This window comes from Crocuta crocuta, unplaced genomic scaffold, assembly GCF_008692635.1.
Source record: "Crocuta crocuta isolate KB4526 unplaced genomic scaffold, BGI_CrCroc_1.0 scaffold164, whole genome shotgun sequence".
NCBI classification, from domain to species: domain Eukaryota; kingdom Metazoa; phylum Chordata; class Mammalia; order Carnivora; family Hyaenidae; genus Crocuta; species Crocuta crocuta.
In genome coordinates this window covers 4,479,557-4,506,229 of record NW_027530016.1, presented here as the reverse complement: position 1 = coordinate 4,506,229, position 26,673 = coordinate 4,479,557, and the positions used below count along the sequence as shown (strand labels likewise).

General features: G+C 43.0%; 1 protein-coding gene across 1 annotated transcript in view; it reads left to right on the top strand.

Moving 5' to 3' along the window:
• CRIM1 (cysteine rich transmembrane BMP regulator 1) overlaps positions 1 to 26,673 on the top strand; it is a 153,858-nt gene that overhangs the window by 73,342 nt on the left and 53,843 nt on the right. The window contains exons 6-7 of the mRNA XM_077764309.1: positions 6,153 to 6,335; positions 8,755 to 8,952. Of these exons, the coding sequence (XP_077620435.1) occupies positions 6,153 to 6,335; positions 8,755 to 8,952 (381 nt within the window). The remainder of the gene's footprint in view (positions 1 to 6,152; positions 6,336 to 8,754; positions 8,953 to 26,673) is intronic.

The following is a 26,673-nucleotide window of genomic DNA, read 5'->3' as shown; positions in this document are numbered from 1 at the left end:
AGTAACTGCTGCCTCTGAGAAACCAGAGTTCAGAAGAAGTTCTGCCCCGCTCACGCCTGCCCTTCCCCCAAGAAAAGGTGGTGTTAAAATTGAGTCCTGTTTCCTCACGTCCTGTTGTTTTCAGTCCAGTGGCCGCCTGTTGTTACGTTTGTTGTGCTTTGAGGAGATGCTGGGAGTCAGGCTTCGTGGTTGAGAGAACATGGAAAGGAGCCACACGACCTCAGTTTGAGAATTGGTTCCTCCGCTTACCGGCTGTGTAACTTTGGGCATCGCTTAGTCTCCCTGGGCCTCAGTTTCCACATCTGTCAAGTGGAGTGAATAACAGTCACCTAAACGAATTTTTCCGTGTGAAGCACTGACAGTTAATAGTCTTTATTTGGTGTGCCCACCCCCCCCACCCCGTTCCCACCCACAAACCCGGTTCTGGACATGCCAAGGGGGTGGAGAAGGGGAAATGAGCTTCCTGGCTCAGAGACCTCATGAACCCAAGCACAGGTGTGGAAGAGGCTCCAGGTGCAGAAAGCAGGCTCTTCTCCGTGCTTCTCTTCACCCCTAGTGTGTTAAACACCAGCAAGCCGCCAAGCCTTTTCTCTGGCACCACTGTGTATGGGAGAGCACATTTTGTGAATATTTCACTCCTCTACCACTGGGCACAAATAGTCACTCCTCACCCCCAGCTCCTAGCATCTCAGATGTGCTTCCGTCTGGGACTCCTCACTCTGCAAGTGCTCTTACGCCTGTCTCTCCTTCTGCAGCCTGAACCTGCAGGGGGCAGAGTGTCCTTGTGTCTGTGGGTGTTACGTCCACGTTCTCCTGGGGCAGTGAGGGAGCAGGTTCCGGTCATACTAGTTCCCTCTAGAGGTGGCTGTTAAATCCCGGCCCAGAGAGGGGTTCCTTTGTGGGGACCCTCTGTCTTTTACTGCCCTCCCTGAACATTAATCATAAGTCACTCGTCCCCTGGAAGTTATCAGTTGCTGTCGTGTCCTCCGGGCGAGGAAGAGGAGTGCCTTTCTTCTTTCCTTGCATCTTGGTTGTAGAAACTCAGGGCCGTGTCTTTCTCGCCAGGACATTAAGTTTACATCTCAGCCCGTGTGGTGTAGCTCACAGCTGATGACCGTCCCCCCAGCTCAGCGGCCGCGGATGGACCTTCGGGGCCCGCTCCTGTTTATAGCCTCGCTGTTTATAGAGCTCTCAGTCCAGGAATAGGACTGCCATCTGCCACGGGAAAATGCAGAGATGACAAGGCACACTCACAGTGTTTCTGGGGGTGACACTTTCCTGCCACCACAACTCGGGGATCTCTGCTTTGTTTACTGTCCTTCTGTAGTGTCTCCATTGCTCTCTTAGTCGTTCAGTTGTAGATGAGGCTGGAAACCTCAATGCTGTGAAGGTTCTTCATCTTCCACAGTAACGTTTAAAGATACTCTATCTCAAAGTCCGTATTTCACCTCTTTTAAGATGTATGTACACACATGCACACACACATGTGCCGCACCCCCCAGTGCCCTGGGAAAATCTTACTGTTGTCATAAGGCCATCGTTAGAGGATATCATATATCAAAAACTCATTGTCATCACTCAGAAAGGCAGAGGTCTATTTATATTTATCTAAAGCTTTGCTAATCCACAAAGGGTTTCAGGCAACCTCATAGCAAGAACAAGAAACATAATGCAAAAATACGAGGAAAGAGAGAACCATAGACTTGTACTTAAATGGTGAAAGTGAAAACCAAAAAGCACCTACAGGTATGCAGACTGTAAATACCTGTCCACATGATTGCCGGGGGTAAACGTTAGCAAGGCTCCGAACTTCCTGGCCATCAAAGTGGGGAAAAAAAGGAGATAGAGTTAGATGCGCAGTTCTTTTAGAGGAAGGAAACCTACTGGAGGGGGCAACTCTCTTCTCACCTGGAAATTTGAAAGGCACTGGCTGATACCGTAGGTCATGTCCTCAGTCACAGTCGTACCACGTGTACAGACACGGGCTTCCTGTGGCAGCTCTTCTCACCATGGAGCAAAAGCCACATATTCAAATGAAACTTAGTGAAAGCAGTTCTCAGAGACAAGTTGGGCACACAGCTGGGACCGAGATGTCTGGTGCATTGTCTCCCAGATTTTACGAACTCCCCAAAATGTAGGAATAGCTCTAGAAACCCCAGTTGAGGGGACAGTGGGTTGAGGTTTAACTAACCCCGCGTGCAGAAATGGATATAACATGCTAGCACTCAGTTCCCAAGCTGCCATCTAAGTAATCCATATGCGTGCGTGTGTGTGTGTGTGTGTGTGTGTGTGTGTGTGTTTTAAGATTAAGTATTGAAGTGAAAACACAAGACTAAAAATACAGAGAATTTGAAAACTCCTAAGTTTTGAAAACATTAGCCTGGATGAATAGATGGAGAGAACATTCTTCACAGATATTCTCTGCTTGGTTTTGTTTGGTTTGGTTTTGGTGGTGGGACTAGAGAGGTACAAACCAGATCAAGACAGTTTGTGACACCTACCCTGATGTGAGCCAAAAGTAGGACTTAGGAGGTGTTAGTTAAACGAGAGCCCTGTTTAGAAACCAAAGGAACAGGTGGTATGATTGAGCTCCTTTGATGGAAACGTAGAAGTCGTCAAGGTCACCACCTGGAAGTATGACCCACAGAGCAGGGCTGGAACCATGTCAAGTGTCCTTCAAGCAGCAGCTCTGTGCCTGCTTGGGCCCACAGACAGGAGGATTATCTTCAGTCAGCTGGTACTGAGTGGTGGCCTCTGCTTCTTTTAGAGGAGCACATGTTCTCCATTTTGCTGTACTACACGCTTTTGTCTTACACTAGCGCCCCCCCCCCCCTTCTTGGAGGAGTTGGAGTTTGAAATCTCACGCATAGAATGTGGAAGATTGCTCAGATACATGATCAGTTGTATGTGCATATCTGAACAAACAGCTGAATAAAATAGAGTATCTTGGTTTGAGTGTCGTAACCAATAACTCCCTCTTCCAGCCTCAGACACTAAATGTAAAACTGACCAGTCCTGGGAGAGCCATATCCAAAGTTGGCTTGCTCTTTATGTAAAATTTGGGTCCAGAAAACTCAGACCTGCAGTATTTTAGTTGAAAATGAGTACAAAACATCTATTGAGAACCCGTTGTCTGTATAGCAGTAATGCTCAGTAATGTTTCTAGAGATACAACATCTACTCCTATCGTAATTCAGAGAATACTGCACTTAAAAATAAATATTGCACTTATTATGCGCTTATTGCGCACCCATTGTGTTCGGGGGCCTTCTCGAGCTGCTTTTCCTTAAGGGTGATACTGCCTTTTGCAGTCCTTTTGAGGGTTATTCCTTTCCCTTATCCTGACTTAGTATCTGTTAGGTATGCTGTAGCACACAGACTTCTTCCCCCGGTGGGAAAGGGTTTTTTCCCTGCCCTTACGTAGAGCCCCATGTACCCTGACTCTGTGAGCCATCAGTTTGCTGTTTGACATATGGAAAAATTTTCAGATGTTTCCCAGCTGACATTTGGTTTTCTCTCTTTTGGCTTCTGCGGTCTACCCACTGGGCTTCCTACACAGCTCACCCCCAGTGAAATGAGACCAGAGGCAAGATATTAGCCTTTTCCTACTGAGAAATTGAAGAGAAAAAGCAACAGAAGTAGATCTATTTGGACTTTTCTTCCACTTTCACATTTGATATAAAAGTTCTACATTTTAGTCTTTCCTTTTACTGAAATTATATATCTATCACCATCTGCCAATCAGTGTAATTTGGCAGGCAGTAAAGGTTATTAACCATCTATACTATAAGGTTTCTCTTTTTTTTTCAGGAGTTCTGGAATATATTAAAGAGGAAAGAAGAATCCATAACTAAGAAATATAAAATTTAATGGGCAGACATGAAGCACACACACATACACAAATCACTAAAAAGACACTTTTATGCATCTCTGCATTGAAAAGCACAAATTACATAGTAAATTATTTCTTTGTAATATTTTTCATTTCCACAGCCACTTAAATTGTTCCCTTAGAGAGGTAGTGGTAATCTCTACCCGATTCATCTGTCCCCTACAGGTGAGGAAACAGTAGGTCATTGCTCTTCAGAGTCACTGCCATTCTTATGTGTGATTTTCTGAAGATCCTCTAAAAGTTTCTCTCAACATCAAACAGATTTCATTATGGGATGTGAGGGGGAGGGGCAGAGGCTGGGGTGGGGGAGGATATTTATCCTAAAGAACTGATTATGTTTTCTAGGCTGTGTTTTGGGGCACTTCCTGTCTCTCTAAATCTCACCCCCTCATTCTCTGTGCATTAGCTAGTGAGCCCAAACTGCCAAGCTTCATCAACCCCGTCCCTTCCCGTTCAAGCTTCTGGACACCCCACCACAAAGACCGGTTCATCTGGAGCGGCGTTATTCATAATCAGACTCTTCCCTCCTCACTTCTTCATATCTCACACCAAGATTTGTAGCTCCACACAGATGGTAGATGTGGCTGATTAATGTAACCAAGTAATTCATATGAATGGGTTTACACTTTTTTCCCTTCAGCCTGAATGGGTGCTCAGCATTTCGTTAGAGTACACTATTTTACCTCGCTGCACAGCATGAAAGTTTGATTGGTAAGAGTGCTCCCATTTTCTATACTTTGGAACTTGTGCTCTGACTGCCCAGTTCCTTCCGGTCCCCACTCAGATTAGTATGTTGGCTGAAAGTATATAGAAGAATTCTGAGCTGTAATAAGATGATAGTTTGTAACGCAATATTAATTTTCTGGAAAAAGGAATAATATAGATAGCCAGCAGTAGGGACTTGGTTCAAACATGCACTTTTGCCGCCCCTCTAAACACAGATGCATAGCTGGCCTCACACCAGTCAAGTGACTTTAGGCAGGTCACCTAATCTCATCAAGTTTCGTTTTCCTAATCAAAGAAATGGATGTTAACACTTGCTCTGTCTTCTCCCCTGGACTATTATAAACCCGAATGAGAAAGTCGTTGTCCTGAAGTATAAATCAGGTGCAAATACATTCAAATTAAAATGCAGTGAAAGTCTCTTGAAAATTGCAAACATGCAAGTGACATATTAAGTGATGTTGGCTCCAAGGAGCCTGCGAGAGATGCGTGTATCATAATCCAGCTTTCCCCGCCTTATTAATCAGGGTACTTCAGCTCAGGAGAACTTTCTTCAATTTGGGAATATTTTTATGTTGCCAGCTTCATTGAAACACATATCATGCATTTTACCAAGTTCTACAGTCCAGTGGTTTTTAGTATATTCACAGGGCTGTGGAATCATCATGGTCAATTTTACATTTATCAGTCCCATCCCCCCCAAAATTTCCCAAGTCATTAGCAGTCACTCCCCATTTGCCCCCAACACCCCCAGACCTAGGCACCAACTAATGTAATTTTTATCTCCATAGATGTCCCTGTTATGGGCATTTCATATAAATAGAATCGTATAATATGTGGGTCTTTTTTTTAAATGGCTTCCTTTAGTGTAATGTTTCTCAAGGTTCATTAATATAACATATGTCAAAACTTCATACCTTTTTATGGCTAAGAAGGATTGGATTGTATAGATAAGACCACATTTTCCCTTAACATCAGTTCATAGACAATTAGGTTGTTTCCAAGAAATGGAATGGTGTTGCATTTAACTCCAGGTACTATTAAAATTGTGGATTATTAAGCCAGATAGAAAAAATAATTTAGGAGTGAACACTGGAAGAACACAAGAACAACACCTCCAAAAAGACCTAAATAAATTGTTTTTGAGGCAGAACAGAGCCTAATGTGGAGACAAGATCATTTACTTGAGGCAGAGAATTCTTTAACAAAACACGTGTAATCTCTTTAAGGCACCTATCAGCTATGTGAGTTTCATGCTCAAGTGGTTACCTTTGTTTGGAGTCAGGGTAAGTCAGTGTAGATTTTTGTGAAGGAGAATTTCAGTTCCTTGGGGGCAAAGAAGATAACCGATTTTTTAAATTTAATTTTATTTTGCATTGCCTTATTGTTTTCATTATAAAAATTACATCGAGTTTGGTAAATTTCTGTCAAATTCTAATGTTCCACTGTCAGGATTTTCTAGAGGCTGATTGGAAAACAAAAGGGCGCCACCCAGAAATGACTTTGAATATGTCTTGTGTGCTTTAACTCCTTTCAGAAACAAAGCCAGCCTGTGTCTTCAATAATGTGGAATATAACGACGGAGATATGTTTCGAATGGATAACTGTCGGTTCTGTCGGTGCCAGGGGGGTGTTTCCATCTGCTTCACTGCCCAGTGTGGCGAACTGAACTGCGAGAGGTACTACGTGCCCGAAGGAGAGTGCTGCCCGGTGTGTGAAGGTAAGAAAAGGTGCTTGTTAAAGATTAATAAGCATATACATGGCTCAGAGTTTTCATATCAAAACCAACACAATTCAGCCTCACCGACAAATAGAGGAATATTGAAGAAGTTTCCTTTTCATGACATCGTAGTCCATCATCTTGGACTTTGATAATGTCAGGTAGACTGTGTGAGAGGTCTCCCCGAGGGACGGAGGAGCCACCTGTCAACACAGGTCGGCATGAGATTTCCTGGAAGTGCTTTCAGTTCCCCCTGCTTGGTTCCATCAGTTCCTCAGCAAGATCTGGGGATATAAGAATTCACCCGTTTCCCTCGGATTGTTCAGCTAGAGCAAGCCAGCCCTAATCATTGACCACCTCAGCCAGTCAGCTCTGAGGGGAACTTGTCCCGCCTCCTTCCCACACCCACACCCACACCCCTGCAGGTCAGGTGAGGACTCTACCCCTTGACAACGTGTGTTGGTGAGAGAGCGGTTGTGTGGCATGGTGGTGACACCAGCCTAAGACCCAGCCAAGTGTCAGGTACGGCCCTGGGCAGAAGGCTCTCGGGGGCCTGCTTCCTCTATATCCCTCATCCCTCCAAGGAGTAACAGTTTCAGGTTCCTCCAACAGGCTTTTCTCTCCCACCTCTGCTATTTGTCAATAGTGAGCATTTCAGAATAACAATTCTGAATATACATTCGCTACAGCCTGCACATTTGAAGGCTTAGGAAACTGAAGTTCAACTGTAGAATCATTTGAGTTTATAATGAAACCAGGAATGATACCCCCACACCTGACCGTGCCTCTGTTGTGACCACATCACGCTGGTTCCCCAGAAAAGGTGACATGAGCCTTCTTGTTCAGACTGATGGGGTCACAGACTGGAATCAGACTTTTCCGTCTTGCGTCTGAAGTCCACCCTGCCTTTATCTGTGTGCAGGAAACAGCGGACAGAAATCCATGCCACGTTCCGTACCTTTTTCTGTCTTCCCACAATCCTGTTCAGTGTCCGAGCTACATTTACCACATAATATTGGAGATCTGAAAGTGTTTAAAGTACACAAACTACATTCCTAACATTGAACAATTGTTTATACCAGGGAAATTCTTTCCTGTCTTAGCAATTATTTTAGCCAACATAAGAGAAAGGTGGTTCACTTTTTAGAGGTGCCCTTGCAGATTAATTTTTTGAAAAGATCACATCAAACTTTTAACCTTCCCAAATGGTTTGTTCCCTAGCTGGCCCCAGTTTGTAATAGTCTCTGAAACTATGTAGCGGTTGGTGGTGTAAAAACACAGATAGGAACCTCTGTGTAATAATCATAATGAGTGGTCTGGGCACGGATCCGGTTATGTCTCACTTCCTGGAATTCAGATCCAGGCTCAGAGTAGAAATGAAGTATGCAGTGTAGTATGTTTTACAAAGAAATTTATAAAGTCTTATCTAGCTCAGGTCTCTTGGCTGCTTCCATTTCTGGCAGACTGACTTTCTAAAGCTGTGACTGCATTATTCTAACTTTTGGCGTTCTGGCTTTCTTGTAATGCCCTGTTACCTCTTTAGACTAAAGAGGACCAAACTCACGAGTGCCCGGACCTTCCTCCCCGCTCAGCAGCTCCTGCTTTTTGAAGCCAGATTTTATGTGTGTCTGAAAAAGAAAATTGAGTGGCTTATCTAGTTGCTCTCGTTATAATGGTAGTTGGAGATTTTGTATGCAGTAGTTACGTCCTGGTCAGTAACCTCAGAAAACATTTTGTAGTTTTTAACAGTAGCTGTGGCTACTTTTGTTCCCAACCTTGCCTGCTGCTTGGCTGCCCAGCTCATGGGGAGGAAAAACGGCCTAAGTGCAGAGTGTTTCCTCCAGGGCACCAACAGCAACCCGGCATATGTCTCAACCTGCCTTATCTCGAACAAGGCCCCAGCATGTTCCTGCTGTCCTCCTCACTGTTGCCCCAGGGGCCTCCAGGCACCCTGAGATAGACTCCAGCTCATATCAGAAGTCCCAGCCCCACTCTGAGTTGGACGGAGGCATTATTTCCCCACGTAACAGGTGGTGAAATTAAAATATAATAAACATTAAAGTTGACAACTCAGAAGACTTTGGCAAAGCCTAAAGTGGACCTACATTTTGCAGTCCCCAGCCCCCGGCTCTGTCCACAAATTTGACAGCTTGATGTAGCGGTGACACCTGCATATTGGTTTTGACGCCACAGACCCTCTGCCCTGTCTGCAGCATCAGAGCGGGTGGACACGAACTCCGTACGACAGCTGCTTTTGCATGTGCCCCCCACCCCGACCCCTTATGCAGCCTAGCTTCTGCTGATCTCAGCTGGAAAAGAGCATCTGAGGACTAGCACCTGGGAAAAGTGTCTCCAGGTGCAGGCAGGGATACGATTTAGAATACGCTCCGCCTTACTCTGAGCTCACGTTTTCATTTAGATCCAGTGTATCCTTTTAATAATCCTGCGGGCTGCTACGCCAGTGGCCAGATCCGCGCGCATGGAGACCGGTGGCGGGAAGACGACTGCACATTCTGCCAGTGCATCAGCGGGGAACCCCACTGCGTGGCGACAGCCTGCGGCCAGAGCTGCATGAACCCCGTCAAAGTGCCTGGCGAGTGTTGCCCTGTGTGCGAAGGTAAGCCTTGTCGATTCCGATGAGTCCCTGGCGGATGTCTTGAGTTGGATAAGCTCCTACCAGTATGTTCTTGTTTGTGTTTTATTTCCTCGGGCATAATATCTGCTTCACACCATTACTGGTTGCAGATGAATTTTTTTTTCTACCAGCTGAAGTGAATCGTTTTGGGGTCACATGTTGCCAGTTTACAATGAGAATGGCGTGGTCTTTATCTTACTGCTGCAAATATGCTTATCTCGCCACTTTACAATAGAAGAATATATACATTTCAGTTCAGTTCACTTCAAGCCTAATTAGCAATCCAAAGGTCAACCTCATAAAACAGAATGGGAGATAAGACCCATGGGGCAAGCACAGTGTGTTTGTTATAACCTGCTAAGAGCCCAGGAGTCCTGACGGCTAGAAGGGAAGCCGGAACCATCAAAGGCAGGTTGCACTCCTCGCTGCCTTCACTCTGAGCATCCATTCTACTTCTAGGATCCTGAGGCTTTAATTTAGGTCTTTGCGGCCTGCACTGTCTCTTCCTGTTGAACAGAGAGGAGCCCGAGGCATTCCAGGGGGGGTCTTTTCCCAAACCTATATTCCAGTTCACTTCCCCCATCCTGGGAAGGTTCCCTGAACACTGAAGTTAGCTTTAATGCCCTGTCTTGTGTCTGTTAGTACAGACAAGAGAGTGAATATTTACACTGACAGATCCAGTAGAGAATATCCATCATTAAGAAGCACATTTGCATAGTAAAACAAACTAAAGTGGATCATGTTGAAGATGGATCCTTCTAGAATTTTTTAGAACAGCTATTAAGGAACTGACAGGTCTTTCCAGAAATTCAGTTAAGTTGACTGAGTCCTGTTATCAAGAAGTCTTTTGCTTCTACCTCCATTGTAAGGAACTTAAGACTTCAGACTTTGCCTGAAGTTAGCTTCATTAACCTCTGAGGGCTTAGAATTATGAAGAACTTAAAAATCATATAAAATTTAAGGGGGAGGACTCTGGGTCTATTGACATCACCAGTTCCCTCACTGTTACTCTGCTCAAGAGAGCAGCCGCCACACTCCAAAAGTTTATAGCTTCCAGATGACCAGTTTTGTGGAAATCACCCACCCCTCACACATATACTCCTCCCATCCCCTGAAGGCAGTGTTTCAGCGCCGGAAAAAGGAGTGGACGGAAATGCGTATGATGGTGTATGGTCGGCTTTACAAGAAAGGGCGCCTTGCCGAAACAGAGGCGGGAAGATCTGTCCCTAAGAATTCGGGACAGTCCACTGTTGACTTGAAATACTTAAGTAAATAGGTGTGCATGGTAACTTTAAGAGAAACTTAAAGCCTAAATATATTAACCAGCAAACATGAATCCTTTAACTTCATGAGTCTTGAATTATACATTGAAAATAAGACTAAAAAGTTATTAAAAAAGAAATATGTAGGGTCTTCCCTCTGAAAGTGAATGAAGGGAAGGCAGACTGTTTTGCACTCGTTAGCATACCCACCGCAGGGATAGAGAAGGGAAACTGCTAGTGACAAGGAAGATCTGTGTGTGTGAAGCAGACAACATGCAGATGTTTGGAGAGGGAGTGGGCGTTAGAGTTTGGTCTCAACATATACATGGAGTCTTGATCTAATCTTCCACTCTTTGAGAAGAGAGCAATAGTTTTGGTCAGTTGTTAATTCCAAAAAATTTATTAAGAACTTCTGATTGTCCAAATGCAGCACTGGACACAGATAAATAAGAGACAACTCCTCGTTTAAGTCAAAGAAAAGGTTTTATCCTGTTTGATACTACTCCAGGAGAAAAGGCATGCCCGTGTATGGGTTCTGTGCAGTAAGTGCTTTGTATTGGTACCTGATGTCGTTCAGTGAGTGACAACACTGTGCTGAAGGCTTTGTCATCCCATTTTAAAGATGAAGAAATTAAGGTTGAATGAGATTTCGGTAATTCCCTCCAAGGTCCGTCGCCGTTATGTACCCATGATGGGAGTCTTGTCAGATTCAGCTACACTCTGTCCTTTTCCCACGCCCCCAGACAGAATCTGTGTACTCACGCCCGTTGCCAGTTCTTATTCATCTCTCTTCATCTCTGGCTCTTGGCCCTGTGTCAGGGGGAGTGGGGTGACAGAGGAGGAGGTCATTTGTGGTTTGACATCTACTCTGGGTATTTCTGATGTGCTCTCCCACCTACGCTCCTCCCCCCAGTTTGAGGAGCTAGGGGGGAGGGGAGAAGGTTACCTTTGACCCCCATGACAGATATTCTTCCCAAGCCTCATGTCCAGAGACTCTCCTAGCCAGCCTAGCACCTTGTTTCAGGCTCTGAGCTCTGCCGGCCTCAGTTCCTCAGTCTCTCTCTACGGTACTTGGCTCTCTCTTCATCCAGCCTTCACCACGCCCCATTTTCTAGTCCTCCGAGAACTCGATTGTGTGGAGTTTCTTGTTTTTAACTTAAGTAGCGAGTTTCATAGAAGATTGTGCTTGCTGTCCAGTAACTTTCCTTTTAAGATTTAGTAGGAAGACAGATTCTTTTTAGTATGGGATCAAAAAATAGCGTGCAGCTTTAGGACTGAATACTAAAAGATTACGTATTAATAATAATAAACTTCTAAAACAATGTAAGCTGAATGAATCTTATTGCTTAGTTTATAGGACCTGAGAACGTCTCTAAACTTTTTGAAAATAATTTTTCAGAAAACAGCATGTTTAAACAGAATTTCAAGTGATCTCAGAATAGCAAAAAGATTAGATGAAATAAGAAAAAAGCAAGCAAGATGTTAATGTGTAATAATCAGCCGCAGTTACTTGGAGAAAAGGAGAGACACTGGGTTTATTGCAGTTTGTACACAGTGAATTCCTCTGCGCACAATTGCATAACCAGTGTTGGCCCTCACCCTGTTAGCTCAGTCCCAAGGTTCTCAGGGCCTGAAATGAGATGAAAGAGCCCACACAAAGATTGTGGTTTGAGATTCTTTCTAAATAGATACTCTACTGCTGCATATGGTGTGTTAGGGCCTGCTGGGGGGATGAACGCTGTTGTGACCATCATTGTTACTGGAGATCCACACCTTCCAAGTGACAGTGCCATGTGCCTGGTTACTCCTGGAGAATGGGAACCAGGGCCCTTCAAGACTAGGCTGTTACTTGATAGCTAACTCAATTCACAAGTACCTAAGTGCTTTTTAAATTGGCCCTTAAGTACTCTCATGATTGAGTCTTACCAAGTTATTGTCAACACCCAATTCAGGTATACAGATAAGCCATCCCGTCGTGTGAGTCTGTAACTGACTGTACTCTTAGGTTTTGCTCGGCTGGCTTTTCTCCTCCTCCCCTCTTATTCCTCAGTCGCATGATTTCAGTTTTCTGGCCCTTGTTAAAGAGATAGGGTGGAAGAGAATGGAATAGCATATGAAGTTTGCAGCGCAGTTTAAGCATACAGATGGAAGACGTGTCCTTATCTCCTCAAAAACTGAAAACAGAAAAGGGAGGTGGCAGAATGAGGTCTTCCTCGGCATCTGCACTGTGTGTGCCCTCTTACTGATAGCCCTGAAAGACAGTGGCTAACATTTCTTGCACACCGACGAGCCAGCCGGAGTGTTTTAAGAGCATCCACTCATTTGATCCTCACAACTACCCTCTGGTAGCACCATCCTAATGTATCATCACAGAACTCATAGTTTAGAAGACGTGTAACGTGCTCAAGGTTGTCTAGCTCAAACTGACAGAGCAGTGTGCTCCCAGAGCCCTGGCTGTGGACCGTGCAGGTGTGCTGCCTCGGAGATGGCGTTCCGGGTTCTTCCGTAGCCTGAGGGAGGCTACTCCCCCACGAGCCAGGAATGTATCGAATTTTTTAAATCCACAAAACAGCACCTGACATGTAAGTAGGTGCTCAGAAGTTGTTAAGGAATAAGTGATGAGCAAGTGGGTTAGGGAGGGAGCAGAGCCTGGAGTAGGAAACCAAGCAAACTCCTCTTACAGACTTCCTCCTGAGCTGAGGAAGGAGAGAGGCCCCGAGAGAGGTTTCTGTAACCAGAGCCTCAAATGCTGACTGATCAGATGAAGAAAAGATGATGTTAGAATGCTTACATTTGAGGGGCACCTGGGGGCCTCAGTCATTTAAGTGTCCAAGTCTTGACTTGCGCTCAGGTCATGATCTCATGGTTCATGAGATCAAGCACAGAGCCTGCTTGGGATTTTGTCTCCCTTTCTCTCTGCCCCTTCCCTGCTTGCTCTATATCTGTCTCTCAAAATAAATAAACTTAAAAAAAAGAATGCTTGTATTTGAAAATACACTTTGAGTATAGGAACCAAGAGTGTTGGACAGAGTGAGTTTGGCCCACGGTGGACCCAGATGTCTACGGGCGAGCTGGACCCATTAGCTTGGAGCTAATGGCTCATCCTCCTGATGAGCACGGAGCTCTTGACTCCCTCCCAGGGCAGCCACAGGGCTCTTCCAACACTGGTTTGTAAACTGTGGTTTATTCCCTCTTCAGTTCAGCCCCTGTGTCTAGAATCCCACAAGCCTAATGCTCACTGTCAAGTTTAATGTTCGGCCTTTAAGATCTGTCTTGAAAGTATATAGGTGCTGCTGCCTTGTTATTTCGGCTAGAATTTGTTTTCACGTCATGGTTCAATATTGAAAATACTTTAACTTTTCCCCAGTGATATCAGACATAAATGGTGCCTGTGCTGATTCTTAATGTCAAAGGGACTTTAGGGACACAGTACCATTTTCCATTAAAAAACAAAAATCTTGTTTTATAATTTAATTATAAAATTAGATAAAATAAGGTGTTAGGGAAGTTTTGGCTCTAAGGTGTATATGACATGCCCTTGATGACTCAATTAAGAAAATGCAGGAAATGTGAACAGGTAAGAATGAGGCCAGTCTGGCTGCCACACCTGATGCAAGAGATAAGAATTTCTTGGTTGCTTCGAAGCCGAAGCCTTCACGTAGGGCCCATTCTGCTGCCTCATCTCGGGCTATGGCTGGACCCCACCCAGGTGGCCACTGTGACCTGAGTGTCCTTCAGGCCTAGTGTGCACAGGCTCCTGCTGGCAGGATTTGTTGGTTTTGATTACCTGGGGGATTTGGGAACCAACACCAAGAGTATCACTTATCAAAACTTGGGAACAACGTAGGTAAGATTTCATAAGGTAATATTCAATATTATGACTCAGGTTGCCAGTAAATAAATTCCATGCTTGTGGTTGGGCAGATGGCAAGTTTCTTTCTACTATTTCTGTTTCTCTGAAACAAAAGCAAATCTCTTTCCTATCTCAGGAAATCCGAGAGTTATTTGTAGCTTATCATAGCTAGATAATGGGTGTATAAGAGTCTGTCATATTATTCTATTGATTTCAGTACTAAAAAAAAAAAGACCTTTCCCATAATAAAAATTTAAAAGGAGTGCTATTTACAGAGTTATTATATGAAACTGAGCTCAGTTTCAGCCAGGCCTAATAATTCTGCTAACCTGGAGTAAGCCAGCTCTTAAAGTGGAAGAATAAGAGATTCATTTGCATTGATTTTTCCTAATTCTCTGGACTTAGGATAAAATGTGATTGAGCCAAACAGTCAACCCATCTTTCTTCCCGGTACCTGGCTTTCTTAGGTCTCTTACTTGGGTAATCCCAGTCCTACCAGAGACAGTGTTGAAGAGCATTAGGCTTCTCTTGACCTGTGTGGATGGAGTAAGCCACATCAAGGTCGGCCTACCCACCAGAATCCGTGCTGTGTGCCCCTCTGAAGGGCTGGAGGTCAATGAGCTATCACGCATAGTGTCCTCCTTCTCAATCCTAATTTTATAGGAGCACTGTATTCTTTCCCATAAATGCTGATGGTATCGTTTGAATCAAGCCACCCTTTAAATGAAATTTCTACTGGACTGCCAGAAAAGTCTGTACCAGGCACATATCTGGGTGGGAATTCCTTAAAACAAGAAAAAAATGTTTCCAGCCCTGCCCATAATACTTCCTCACTGAACAGTATCTCGGATGATTAAGCTACCACTTCTGTGGCAAAGAATCAAACATAGTTTGGCTGACCCAAGAGGCAGCGAAGTCAGAGACACCACAGGGTCACATGATATTAACATTCTGGTACATCAAACAGGGATCAAAACTCAGTTTATGGGTGGTATTGCTTCAGTGCCATATACGATGCTATTATTAGTAGGCCAAGAATAATAAGATACTCGTAATATCTCAAAGACCGTTAGGCATGCCGTTTCATCCTTTAACTCTTAAGTGTCCTGAAAACTAGTTCCATAAATGGAAATCGAAATATAGCACAGTCTGGGTTGTGTGTGTGTTTTTTTTCTTTTTTGCATGTCCAAATAAGGTCATATGTTGGGTAACAGATGCAGAGCACATGACTGTGTCTTAACCCAGGTAGGTATTTAACCTAAAGCATCAGAAATTTTTCCTGGATGAATTTCATAGTATTGAGATTTTTCTCTGGAAATTGAAAATAGCTTTAGATATTTCGAATAGCATTAGAACGGGATTGTTCGGAGCTGATTGTGAAACGCACAATTAAAAAAACCTCTGCCTCTGATTTTACAGCTTGAACTTTTCAGCAGTCATAGCCATGTAGTGCTTTCCTGTTGCAGCAGTTGGCCAGGGGCAGGCTGCTCCTCATGTCTCCTGCTCTCCACTTCCCATACCTAAAAGGGCATTATTGCTAGGTGTCTCATAATTTTCCTGTGTAGCTAATAATTGGATCTAATAGTTCAGACTTGGGCCTGCTAATTTTCATCTAATCAACAGAGGCAGGAAAACATAGTCTGGAATGCTAACTATGTGAATGAAAAATATTTAGTCATTCTTGAAATGATAGGAATGTTTTTCCAACAAGCTTAAATAAACACAATCTCTACTGAGACTGTGTTAAACTTTTTTTGGAAAAGAGACAACTCTTAGGCAACCAAACAGAAGTTAATGAAGGTTATTAAGAAACGTGCCCTTCAGAAAAGGCTCATGGACTTTAAAAAGAAAGATTGCGTTTTCTTTATGGTACACAGCCATTGACCCCGATGTAGCAGAATTGGTTTTCTTCTAGCTTTTGGTCAGTGGGTAGAATTCACCATGTTAACCAATAATCGCACTGTCTAGCTTTTTGGAGATTTTCTGCTGTACTTAACCATGGCTGTGTTAGACTGTCTTATTTTAAAATCCCCCTCCACTGTTTACCTCCGAATGGATTAGTCACAACAAACCTGATTTGTCTGTTGTGTTTTGTTTATTTTTTATGTTCATTCATTTTTGGGAGACAGAGTGTAAGTGGGGGAGAGGCCGAGAGAGAGAGGGGAGACAATCCAAAGCAGGCTCCAGGCTCCACGTTTTCAACAGAGAGTCTCGTATGGGGCTTGAACCTACGAATGGTGAGATCGTGACCTGAGCTGAAGTCAGACGCTTGACCGACTGAGCCACCCCCTAGGCACCTCTCAACACACCTGTTTTAAAGTACCTGACAGACTTTTTATATGAAAGCTGGTTTGTTTATACCAATACTAGATCCAATGATAAGGTAGTGAACTTCTTCAGTGTACCAACATTTATATATCCAAGTGAAGTGTTTTTCCTTTCAGAACAGTTCTGTGGGAAAACTGTATAGTTCCTGCAGAAATGCAGTCGTTCAGAATATTTTTCGTACTCCTCTGTTGAAACTTGCATTGGGGCTCGCAGCACAGGCTTTTGAATGTCCTTAGCTTCACAGACACCTGACCTTCAAGGTTTATCAGACTCTAGGAAACAGTCAGAGTCATTCATGTCTAAGTCTGGTGGAAAAAAAGTGGATGATCTAGCGGGGTAAAATCATTCAGAGGAAGCAAAAAGTGACAGTAAAATAAAGGCACTTTGTCTTCTATGACATAGTAATTTGCTCTAAGAGCAACTCCGAAGAGAAGTTTCAAATAGAATTTTAACATGAATAGCATTTCAGCACAAGCATATAGCCTCTGAGAGTGAGGGCTTTTAGCAATAACACTTATTTGTAAGTATAACTCCTGGTGTGTTTATAAAAAAAAAAAATCAATTCACTTACTACACAGTATTTTTATGATTTCTAGGGGCTAGAAGCATTTATTTAAATGGTCACATATTACATTTTTGTGAACTTACAGGTGCTTCATTCAAACATATTTTCAAGCAAATTAGACTGAAATAATTTCCCTATAGAAATAACTCTTTTAAGAGAGGTAGTGATTCCTACATTATCTTCTAAGACCCAAACGATTTCACAGTGTTTAATACATGAGGGTTAGCTGTAGAGATTGTGAAGTTACCCAGTGAATTAATTGTTCTAGAGGCCCTGTTTACAAATACTGTCTGTGCTCTGTCTGATTGTTGAATATAAAATGTCACTCAAGTATATAAAATGTAGGCTGCGATATTATTGTAGGAAGAAAAAAAAAAAACCGAAGCCCTGCAGGAATGAAAATGTCTACTAAAGAATGTCCTCTGGCCATTTGTGGATGTTCCAGGAGAGGAGGCTGCTGAGAGGGCAGGAGGCCGGACCACACCCACATGTTGTCATCTCACGCCCGGCTGCTCCCCATATCCACCAGCATGCAGACTGGGAGGTCTGTTACCAGGGGACCCAGCAGGGCCACGTTTCGCTCCAGGGGTCATACCATCAGCTTGATCTAATTCGACTGGTAATGAGCGATAATGAATACGGAGTACTTTTTTGACATTTGTCAGAAACACGAGGAGATGGCAGTGCCTTGGCATTTCACACATTTTTTTTTTTAATTTGAGTAGAATTATTAGCAGTCAGATGTTCACCATTTCTGTCTACAGAATGAATACCTCTTTACACATAAAATTTACACAATACAGTTTTACCTTCACACCTGAGAGCCTAGCTGGTTTTGAAACCAGACGCCAGCTCCCGTGCAGACCACTGGGAACCCCAGAATTTAATGCTGGCCACCAGTCAAAATTAAGAGTCAGTACAGAGCTCCCGCTCTTAATTTTACTGTGCCGCTGTGAAACACCACAAAGAACCCCCAGAAACTTCTAATGCCAACAAGTACTTGGTCCCTGGGGAACCTCGGAATCCTAAAGCACTCTGGGTTTGACTTTTCCCCTTGGCTGCTGGGGCACACTGAGAGCAGAGCCTGTGAGCCACATCGTCAACCAGGCAGGACTTCCCAGCACGAACTCTGGGTGCTGACCTCATCCCTGGCTACAGGAAATTCTCTTCTACTTAAAATTTACCTTGGCCCTCAGTTCCTCACTTTAAAAAAAGTCTACATGCCTTGGTACAACTTGAGGCCGCTTTGGATCTGCTTTGGAATCATGCTTTCTGGGAACCAAGTTTTAGGTGTATTGAATGTTCATTTAGGTGTTTGGTGCCTACCATTTTCCTGTGCCTCTACGGTACACTGTGTCCCTGGAGCTACTGGTTTGGATATCAGTGGGAAGACAAGACGTGGTGTTCTTTTTCATCTCATTTGGAAAGCTGTTGCTCTGCGTGTCAGTTCCCTTTTTAAATCAGTTCAGGGGGTCTCTCTTTCATTAAAAATTTTATCTAAGGGGCGCCTGGGTGGCTTAGTCAGTTAAGCGTCCGACTTTCGCTTAGGTCATGATCTCGCGGTTCGTGGGTTCGAGCCCCGCGTCGGGCTCTGTGCTGACTGCCAGCTCAGAGCCTGGAGCCTGTTTCAGTCTGTGACTCCCTCTCTCTCTGACCCTCCCCTGCTCATGCTGTCTCTCTCTCTCTCCTAGAAATAAATAAAACATTAAAAAAATTTTTTTTACCTAAAAAAATGAACAGGTTGGGCTGGCCATAGGCCTTGCAGAGGGAGAGGGATCAGCAAGTTCCGATCTTTTTAAGATCATGACTCTTTCATGCTTTCTGGGAACCAAGTTTTAGAAAGATTCCGTGGAGATTTTAGGCGAGATTAATGCAGTAGGGCTGCTCTACAGTCCTGTAAGAGAGACACTGAGAACATTATTATGTGAGTGAAACACCCCCAGTATTGTTGTTAAGAAAGTCCTGGTTTAACTGTTTCTTACTGTTGACATATGTCTTAGATCATGTGAAGATGGATCAAACTAAGATTTGCTCATCAAAGGCAGCTTTTAGAGCTGGGTCTTCTGTATCCTCCTGCAACTTAAATATGGCAAACCCACTGGCAAAGCTACGCAAATATCCCATATAGTGTAATGAGTTTGCCTTCCTACCCAAGGATCCAGCAAGGCCCCCACCAGGAGAGAGGAAGAACAGGGTCAGCCAGGCGCACAGGACCATTGTCTCAACTCGCGCTGGATAAGCTGATTACGAAGAGATTTCTGTTCTCTTCGAGACACCATGGACACAGTGAAAATGCGGAACAATGATATCAGACTGCTACTCAGCAAACGTGAAAGGCGCCAGTGGCCGGTCACTAACACGCTCCAAAGCTTACCAGACCATATGAAAGGATGTCATGGAGCAACCCACATCCCAGATGCTTTTCATGTTATCGCTCGAGATAGAAAATGATGCTTAAGTTACAATGGTCAGAGTTCAGAATGCCAAACCAGTTGTCACACCATTTATCAGCTGGACACTTAAGGCCTGCAAAAGGGCACATAATTCATGTACTCAGCCATCATCTGAGGCCAGTTCTAGCTCCAAGCAGGCAGGATGGCCATTACAACAGTAATTACAGCAACAGGTAATATCCGTGTATCCCTTAGAGTTTGTTGTCCCCTTCTTGTGATCTTATTTGAGCCTTGCAGTGATGTCATGAGGTTGGAAGAATGGGCATTCCCATTTTATAGAAGCCCAGAGAGGTTCAGCCTCGCACGTAAGGTGATAAGAATATAGGGACTCCTGCTAAATCTCCTGACTCCAGGTCCACGTCCTTGGCCTTGCTTTTCCTTAGACCCTCATTGTGAGAAGGGAGAGGGCAGGGAAAGTAAGATGGTGAATATGAAAGCACTTGACCATGAGGCTCAGATTCAGAAGCCATTCTTGCTCCTGACTCTGTTCTCAGTGCTGAGACCCAGTGGCTCTTATTCTGAACTTTTGTGACCTGGCCTTTGGTCCTGCTTCTTTTCCTAAACCTCTGCGTGGTTCGGGAATATTGACCTTGCTCTGTGACCTCCAGGAAAGCCTCTTGGCACTGCCCAGGGATGTGTATGCCCCCCCCCACCAACTCCCCTTCTGGAGGGCATGCGAGCCGCTCTCCCCAGCTGTGTCTGTACTCAGGCCTGCCCAGCCTCATTCCTGCCCAGGCACTGGGCCCTGACAGTGGCAGTCATGTCCCCACTGAGTAGAATAGACTACTTGGCCCCTTCCAGGTGCCAGGCACTGAGATGCCATCGTCAGTGCCGTTGTGCATTCAGGTTTGGACTTTTCCCTTTTCTTCCTCTTCCTCTTACCGGTCTTTTTTCATGGCAAGGTCAAGTGCATCAGGACTATTTTAGTGACACTTCATTTATTTGGCACCATCGGTAAATTGAGGTAGTCACAGAAATGGATTCTTTAGATAAGTGAAATCTGGGTTGTCATATTTTACATTAAGAGTTTTGAAGGGAGATCTCCAATGCTTTGTCCACCTGCGTGCCTTTGCAATCCAAAGGTACAGGTCATAATGTAACCTATTTTAGGCAATGGAGTATCATCACTGGGTTTCTCAGCTAGACTGCTTGGCTTTGGAGATTTTTCACTCTGGTTTCACTATTATTAGACAGCCAGGTTCACAGAAGCCTTCTACTCTAGCTTGCTGCTGAGAGAAGCTCATTTATTGAGTTCCTTCTCTGTGTAAGGGCCCAGCAGAGCCATGCGGGTCCTCAGGAACTTCCTGTCCACTCCTCCACAAGGTAGGAGGGCATTAGAGATTCAGCTCGTTAAAGACAGTCTTGAGTGGGAGCCCTTCTTCCATAAAATATGTGCCCTGATTTTCAGTGCCCAGATGTCTTTTTCTTCTTTAGTCATTAATTTAGCATGACCATGAGCCAAGTTCTGTGCTTGGTACTAAGGTTATAAACCATGAATAAATCATTGTTCCTAATGCAGGGACCTTTCCTCTCTGGCCCTCAGCCATTCCCCAGAGGATTGGGTTAAGATACCAAAATTTTGACCACGTGACACACCCAAGTTCAATATAGCTCTTAAAATGTGTGTATATACACACATATACAAGTGTATTTATAAATGTCACACATTATATCTGGTTAAAGATTACCCAGATACGTTCTCCAGGAAAATGAACAATAAAAGTAATATAATAATAAAATATAAGACAAGTCTAAAAGATCCAGATTATTCTTGGAATCCAATCATGAGCTCTCTCAAGCTGAATTCCTGGAAAAAGATATCCTGCTCTTTATATCCCCCTATATAAAAAAATGTTTTTAATTTGTCTTTTGTGGTCTTTTAATAATAACCTCAGAATCATACTACTGTCTTTTCCTATTAAATATGAGATTGATAAAGGAAGAAAAATATCTCCAACAGCCAAGTCCCTTGGAAAAAGCATACAAAGTTAATAAATAGATCTAAAGTAAATATATGGTCACTTCTCTATCTGACCATAAAATAATATGAATCTTGGGAACATTTTCACACCATTCATTTTAAAATAAAGAAACTGTTCTGTGATAAGTACTTTAGAAATTACAAGGATGTAGGTGGTGTTATGAGAAATATATACAAAAGAAGAAAGATCACTAAGTATGTAGTGGTTGAAAGAATTTGAAAACTCCAGCTGTAGATTTTTTTTCCATGACTTAATGAGACTTTCTTAAATACACATCCATACCCCATGGAAATCCCCACCTTCCAGATTAGGGAATTTTTGTATCCACAGTCTTTTTCTTCTTATCATCTACATTAATTGTTTCCCCTCCGGCGTCATTTGGGAAGATTTCATCTTTACTGTACTTCTCTTCCCGGCCAGTAAATTATGTTGACAGTTTGGTGATTTATTGGACTGGTATTCTAACTGTGGTCACCTTTGAAAAGCCACTGTGGTAATGACATATGAAGACGTAGCAAAACAGATAAGCTATCTTCTTTGGTTCTGTCTTGTCCAACTTTATCTCCAGTTTTATGGCCCTGGCCAGGCCAACTGTAACCCATAGGCTAAAGGAGACCTGCTATATTTAGCCTTAGAAAGTGAGCAAAGCTTTGGAATTTTCCCATGTTTATTAGATATTCACATGGCTTAACCAAATCCAGCCCAAAATAAATAATTAATTAATCAATTTGAAAAATTCTTAAGGAAGAGAATGCCTTAATTAGGTCTGAAAAGAGAACTTAATTGTTCAGCTTTGCCTCACAGCCAAATAAGCAGGCTTGTGAATTTTCAGAGAAGAGCCGCGTAATATTATGCAAACCATTATTAAAGTCCAAAAGGAGAGGTAAATAAGAGGCAGGGAGGAATGAACTTCATTTATCTTGTGACTTCTACTTGAAAATTTCTTTAACTTTCAAAAGAAATGTTAGAGTGCATCTGCCTTAAAAAAAAAAAAACCTACTTTTTCTAGAAATTTGCTTGTAGTGATGTTTTTCCAGAAAGACTTCTCCTAGTGTGTGTGCACACGCACATGTATGCGCTCATATGTTCCTAGCAATCAAGGGTGCTGGCAGACAGCTGCAGCCAGGACCCCCAGACTGGCCTTGCACCCTGAGCGCAGCAGGGTGGGGCAGGACTCCTAGAGAAGGTCGCAATCTAGAACTAGAGCTAATGACCCCCCTATCAGAGGAGGCCGTGCTTCAGACAGACCCAGGAGGGATGGCCCTGCTTGTCTTCCACAAGTGCACTTCTCCAGTCCCCCGCCCAGACTCAAGAGCCGCTAATTGGCTGTCAGCCTTCCCAGGGTTGCTAATCAGAAAGAGTGCTTCACACCTTTCTCAATGGAGATAATTAGTATTATTTGCGGGAGATAAACAGCTCATAGTAATCAAGGTAATGAGAAGAACCTTGTACGCTATTATTTCAAAACCAGAAGTTCAATGGAGTAATACATATTAGACACCAAGTTAAAAGCATCTATTAACATTTTCATTTAAGCTATAGCTGCTCGAAATCGGAAAAACTAGCGATTATATAAATTATTTCAGAAGCAAATTCACGTGGTTTATTACACAGTTTAAAATAACTGAAGGCCAAAATATATTCTTTTTTGTTGTGTTGTTGTCCCAGAGGTGTTAAACTATCTGATATGATGAAAGGACTGATATTAAAACTTTAAATCAGCATCTTAAAAGGTTAAATTTGTTTTATCTTCTTCCCTTTATTTGTGGAGGATTTTCTATAAAATAAAAAGAAAGTAGAGAGTTTAGATTTGCTGGACACATATCTCCTGAATAATCAAATATACATTATTTTACAGTCTAATGCTGTGGCCTTGGAGTTAAAATAATGATTTTATTTTAACTCTGTACTCTTGATATAATTAACTGTGACCACAGTGCTTTAACATGTCCACTGAGTAGATAAAATTGCTCCTAAGAAACACTTGAACATTGATGTAAAACATTGGTGGTGTTCTTCAGAAACCTAGTTTGTGAGGCTCTCTGAATCTCGAAAAATATGAATGTTTTCCAGGGAATACTTGTGCGAGTAAGGACTTTGTTGGGCTTCCTGAGATACGAAAAATAGCTACTCCTAAATTTTAAATGAATGTAAAACAGAAAAGCAGTGTGTGTTTATGTTACTGCATATTAAAGGTTTTCTTCCAGAATTTTCTTCTCTGAGACTTAGGAGAAGACTTGGTGGCCGAACATCTGGACTCCTGACACATCCCTAAGGGTTCTTGTAAAAATAGCTTTTCTGGACAGTATGAGGTGCTCAGAGAGTCTTTGAAAATCATTGAGGAAAACAGGCTGAGGAGAGCAGCGACCCCCACTCAGATGCGGGGTCGGAAGCAGCAAGGAAACTGGATATAGATGTAACAAACACCCATTTTTGTTCTTTATTGCTTCCAGGCTCAGAAAATATTTCTAGAATTCTTCTCCACAAAGAAGCTGTTCCAGGGTTCCCTTTAGAAATAGTTGTAGCCAAAGACAATGAATTCCTGCTGTTGCAAGCCTTCTTCCTTTGGAGGACATTAAGGTATTTCTTTAATTCCTCAGCTGATTCAATACAAGATGAGATGGAATTTCAGGCTGATCCTATAAGCAGTACTTCACTGAGCTTCCCCTGGCCAGACACCCAACTTTTGTGCAAGCATTTCTTCATTCTCCTCAGTGAGGAGATCCAACACCATTGCCCTCCTGTGAAAGGGGCCCACTAACACCTCTCCACCCAGCCAGTTTGAAGGGGGACCGTTTTCTATGCTCCACATGACAGGCATCATTTACCGTGATGCGTCGGTGTCTCCAAAAGTCATAACAGGACTCTATTCAACAGATAGTCCGTCCCCAAACCTGCTGAGAGCACAGCGTCATCGTCATCCTTCTAGAAGGGCATGCACGTTCTGGCCTGTCATTTCACTACTGTATCCCATGTCATATAAGAGCACAGAAATGCAGGATTTACATGAGAATCTTCTGGTCTGGGGGCCAAGACCCATCAGGATATCCTCCATATTCAGAATACTGTTGCACAGACAGAGAAACTGGGAGATAACAGCAGTTCCTGATGCACCCTGTTAAGGATGCTCTAACACGCCGCACGCACGTTTCCCAAACCTTACTAACACCTCCTCGAGCTTCTTTATGTATCTGGATTAAAAACAGTCGTACTATGATACCATGATTCTAGAGTCTTTGAAACTCCCTCTTCCCACACCAAGAACTTCCTTGGATAGAGACTTTGTAAATAATCTTACTCTGTAAGGACGGTAAATGTAGCTTTGATTTTAAACACTCCAATTCAGGATGGTATCACATGGGTCTCACTTTTGAGTTATTTGGAATAAGAAATTGAACTGCAGTAGACTGTCTTTCTCAAAACACTGCTCTAGTGTTAGTAATAGGATCACTTCAGAGATTACATGTGAGTGTATTGGACTGAGAGCAAACTCTCAGATCCGTTTATGATAATAGCAGACTTTTTGCTAGATAAGTTGTAGTTCCATACTCCTGTTGGGACATTGTTCTTGCAGAGCTCTAGCACAGAGAGGATCCACAGGGTAGCACACTGGGCAGCAAACTGTTGAGAAAACGATGGAAGGGAATAGAATGTAATGCATGACTCCATAGGAAACCGCTAGACAGCTAGTTGTCTACGCATGTGTCTCTTACATATCACCATTTCCTCCAGTGACCTAGGGCACCAGCAGTAAGTACCTCCCAAAACTGTGCCTTGCCACCCTCAAAAGGCTTTTATAATTTGTTTCAGTTTGTACTTGAACAGGAAAACACTACTTCTTTGTTAAATGTCCTAAAACTAGATGACAAGTGTTAAAATGCTTTCTAAAAACAGTTCGACTTCTACTTCATAGTGAGCGCTGTTGTATTCCCCTATTGAGGGGAAATTGAATAGCTCTAGAGTAAATTGGCAATTTTCAAGGGTAAATGGTTTTGTTGAGTTTTTCTGTGTTTTAACATTAAATATTGAGGGAGACATAATTTGAAATGTATATACTTCCCAATTTCTTCCATCTAATGCATCGTAAATGAAGGGGAAATTCAATTTTAAAGGCAGAAAATTTTTTGCTTCTTGCATTCTACCATAGTATAAAGCCCGGAAGATATCCAGTAGGACTTGTTTTATCTAAAATATTTAGAATGCAGCCCTTCTTGCATTTTCTTTTAATTTATTAAACTGAGCAAAAGCTGTCATCCTGAGTGTTGTAGGGAAACACGTGTGCTTGACATACATCCGTGACTATGTACCTAGCCGATGAAGCTTTTTGGGTAAGGTGTGGGACTGTTGTGGTTCTGATCTCACCCATTAATCATGATAAGGATCAAAAATAGCATGTACTTCACTATTAATTCTCTTAACGAATCCCTAAAATTCACAAAATAAAATTCCATACTCCCCCCGCCATGATTATTAAGCATTTCCAGCATCAGTGTAATCAGCCCAAATATATACTCTTCCGTAATTCATTCTCTGAAGCAAAAGTTTTTCACAAACTTCAGTGTCGGTGAAGAATACAAGCTTTTGTTTGGCCCATGTAGATGCACTCAAAATGTTTCGTTACCCATCAGCCATTCCCTAAAGCATTGGACCCAGAGTTCAGAATCCAGCCCTGACTTTTGCCCTCATTGCTCTAGAACATAGACCTGACTCCTTTCTCTGTGGCATAATCTACAGCATGGTTAATGAAAGGTGATACAGGCCCTCTGCTCTGTCTTAGGTTTTTGTTAGAATGATGCTGACAAAACACTGGCCGTCTTTTGGCTGACGGCTGAAATGGAGTTCCTATTTGGAGTGACTGGTGACAGTAGTGATAAAAGAAAACCTATATAGGTTTGAAAACCAGAGATGTTTACAGTAAATGTTAAAAGAATGTAAGAAGACAGCCAGCTGCATTTAATTACTGCATCTTAAAACTTGCCTCAACTTAGAACTACTTCTGGATGTTTACAGTTACCTGTGAGAACGGATACTTTAGTGAGGGAAGGAAACTAGAAGTTTTACCACAGTGGAAAGTTGATATACAAACTTCAGGGATATGTTCTTCAAACCATGTTGCAGTAAAAATAGAGAAAGTGCTATACCCTCTTCGTACGTGTTTGTACTGGGAGAATGCTGATCAAAGCAGCCTGTGTAAGTCAGAGTTGCCCACTACCTGTGAAGAGCTGAATCATTGGCCTCTTTTAGCGGATGAATAAAAATT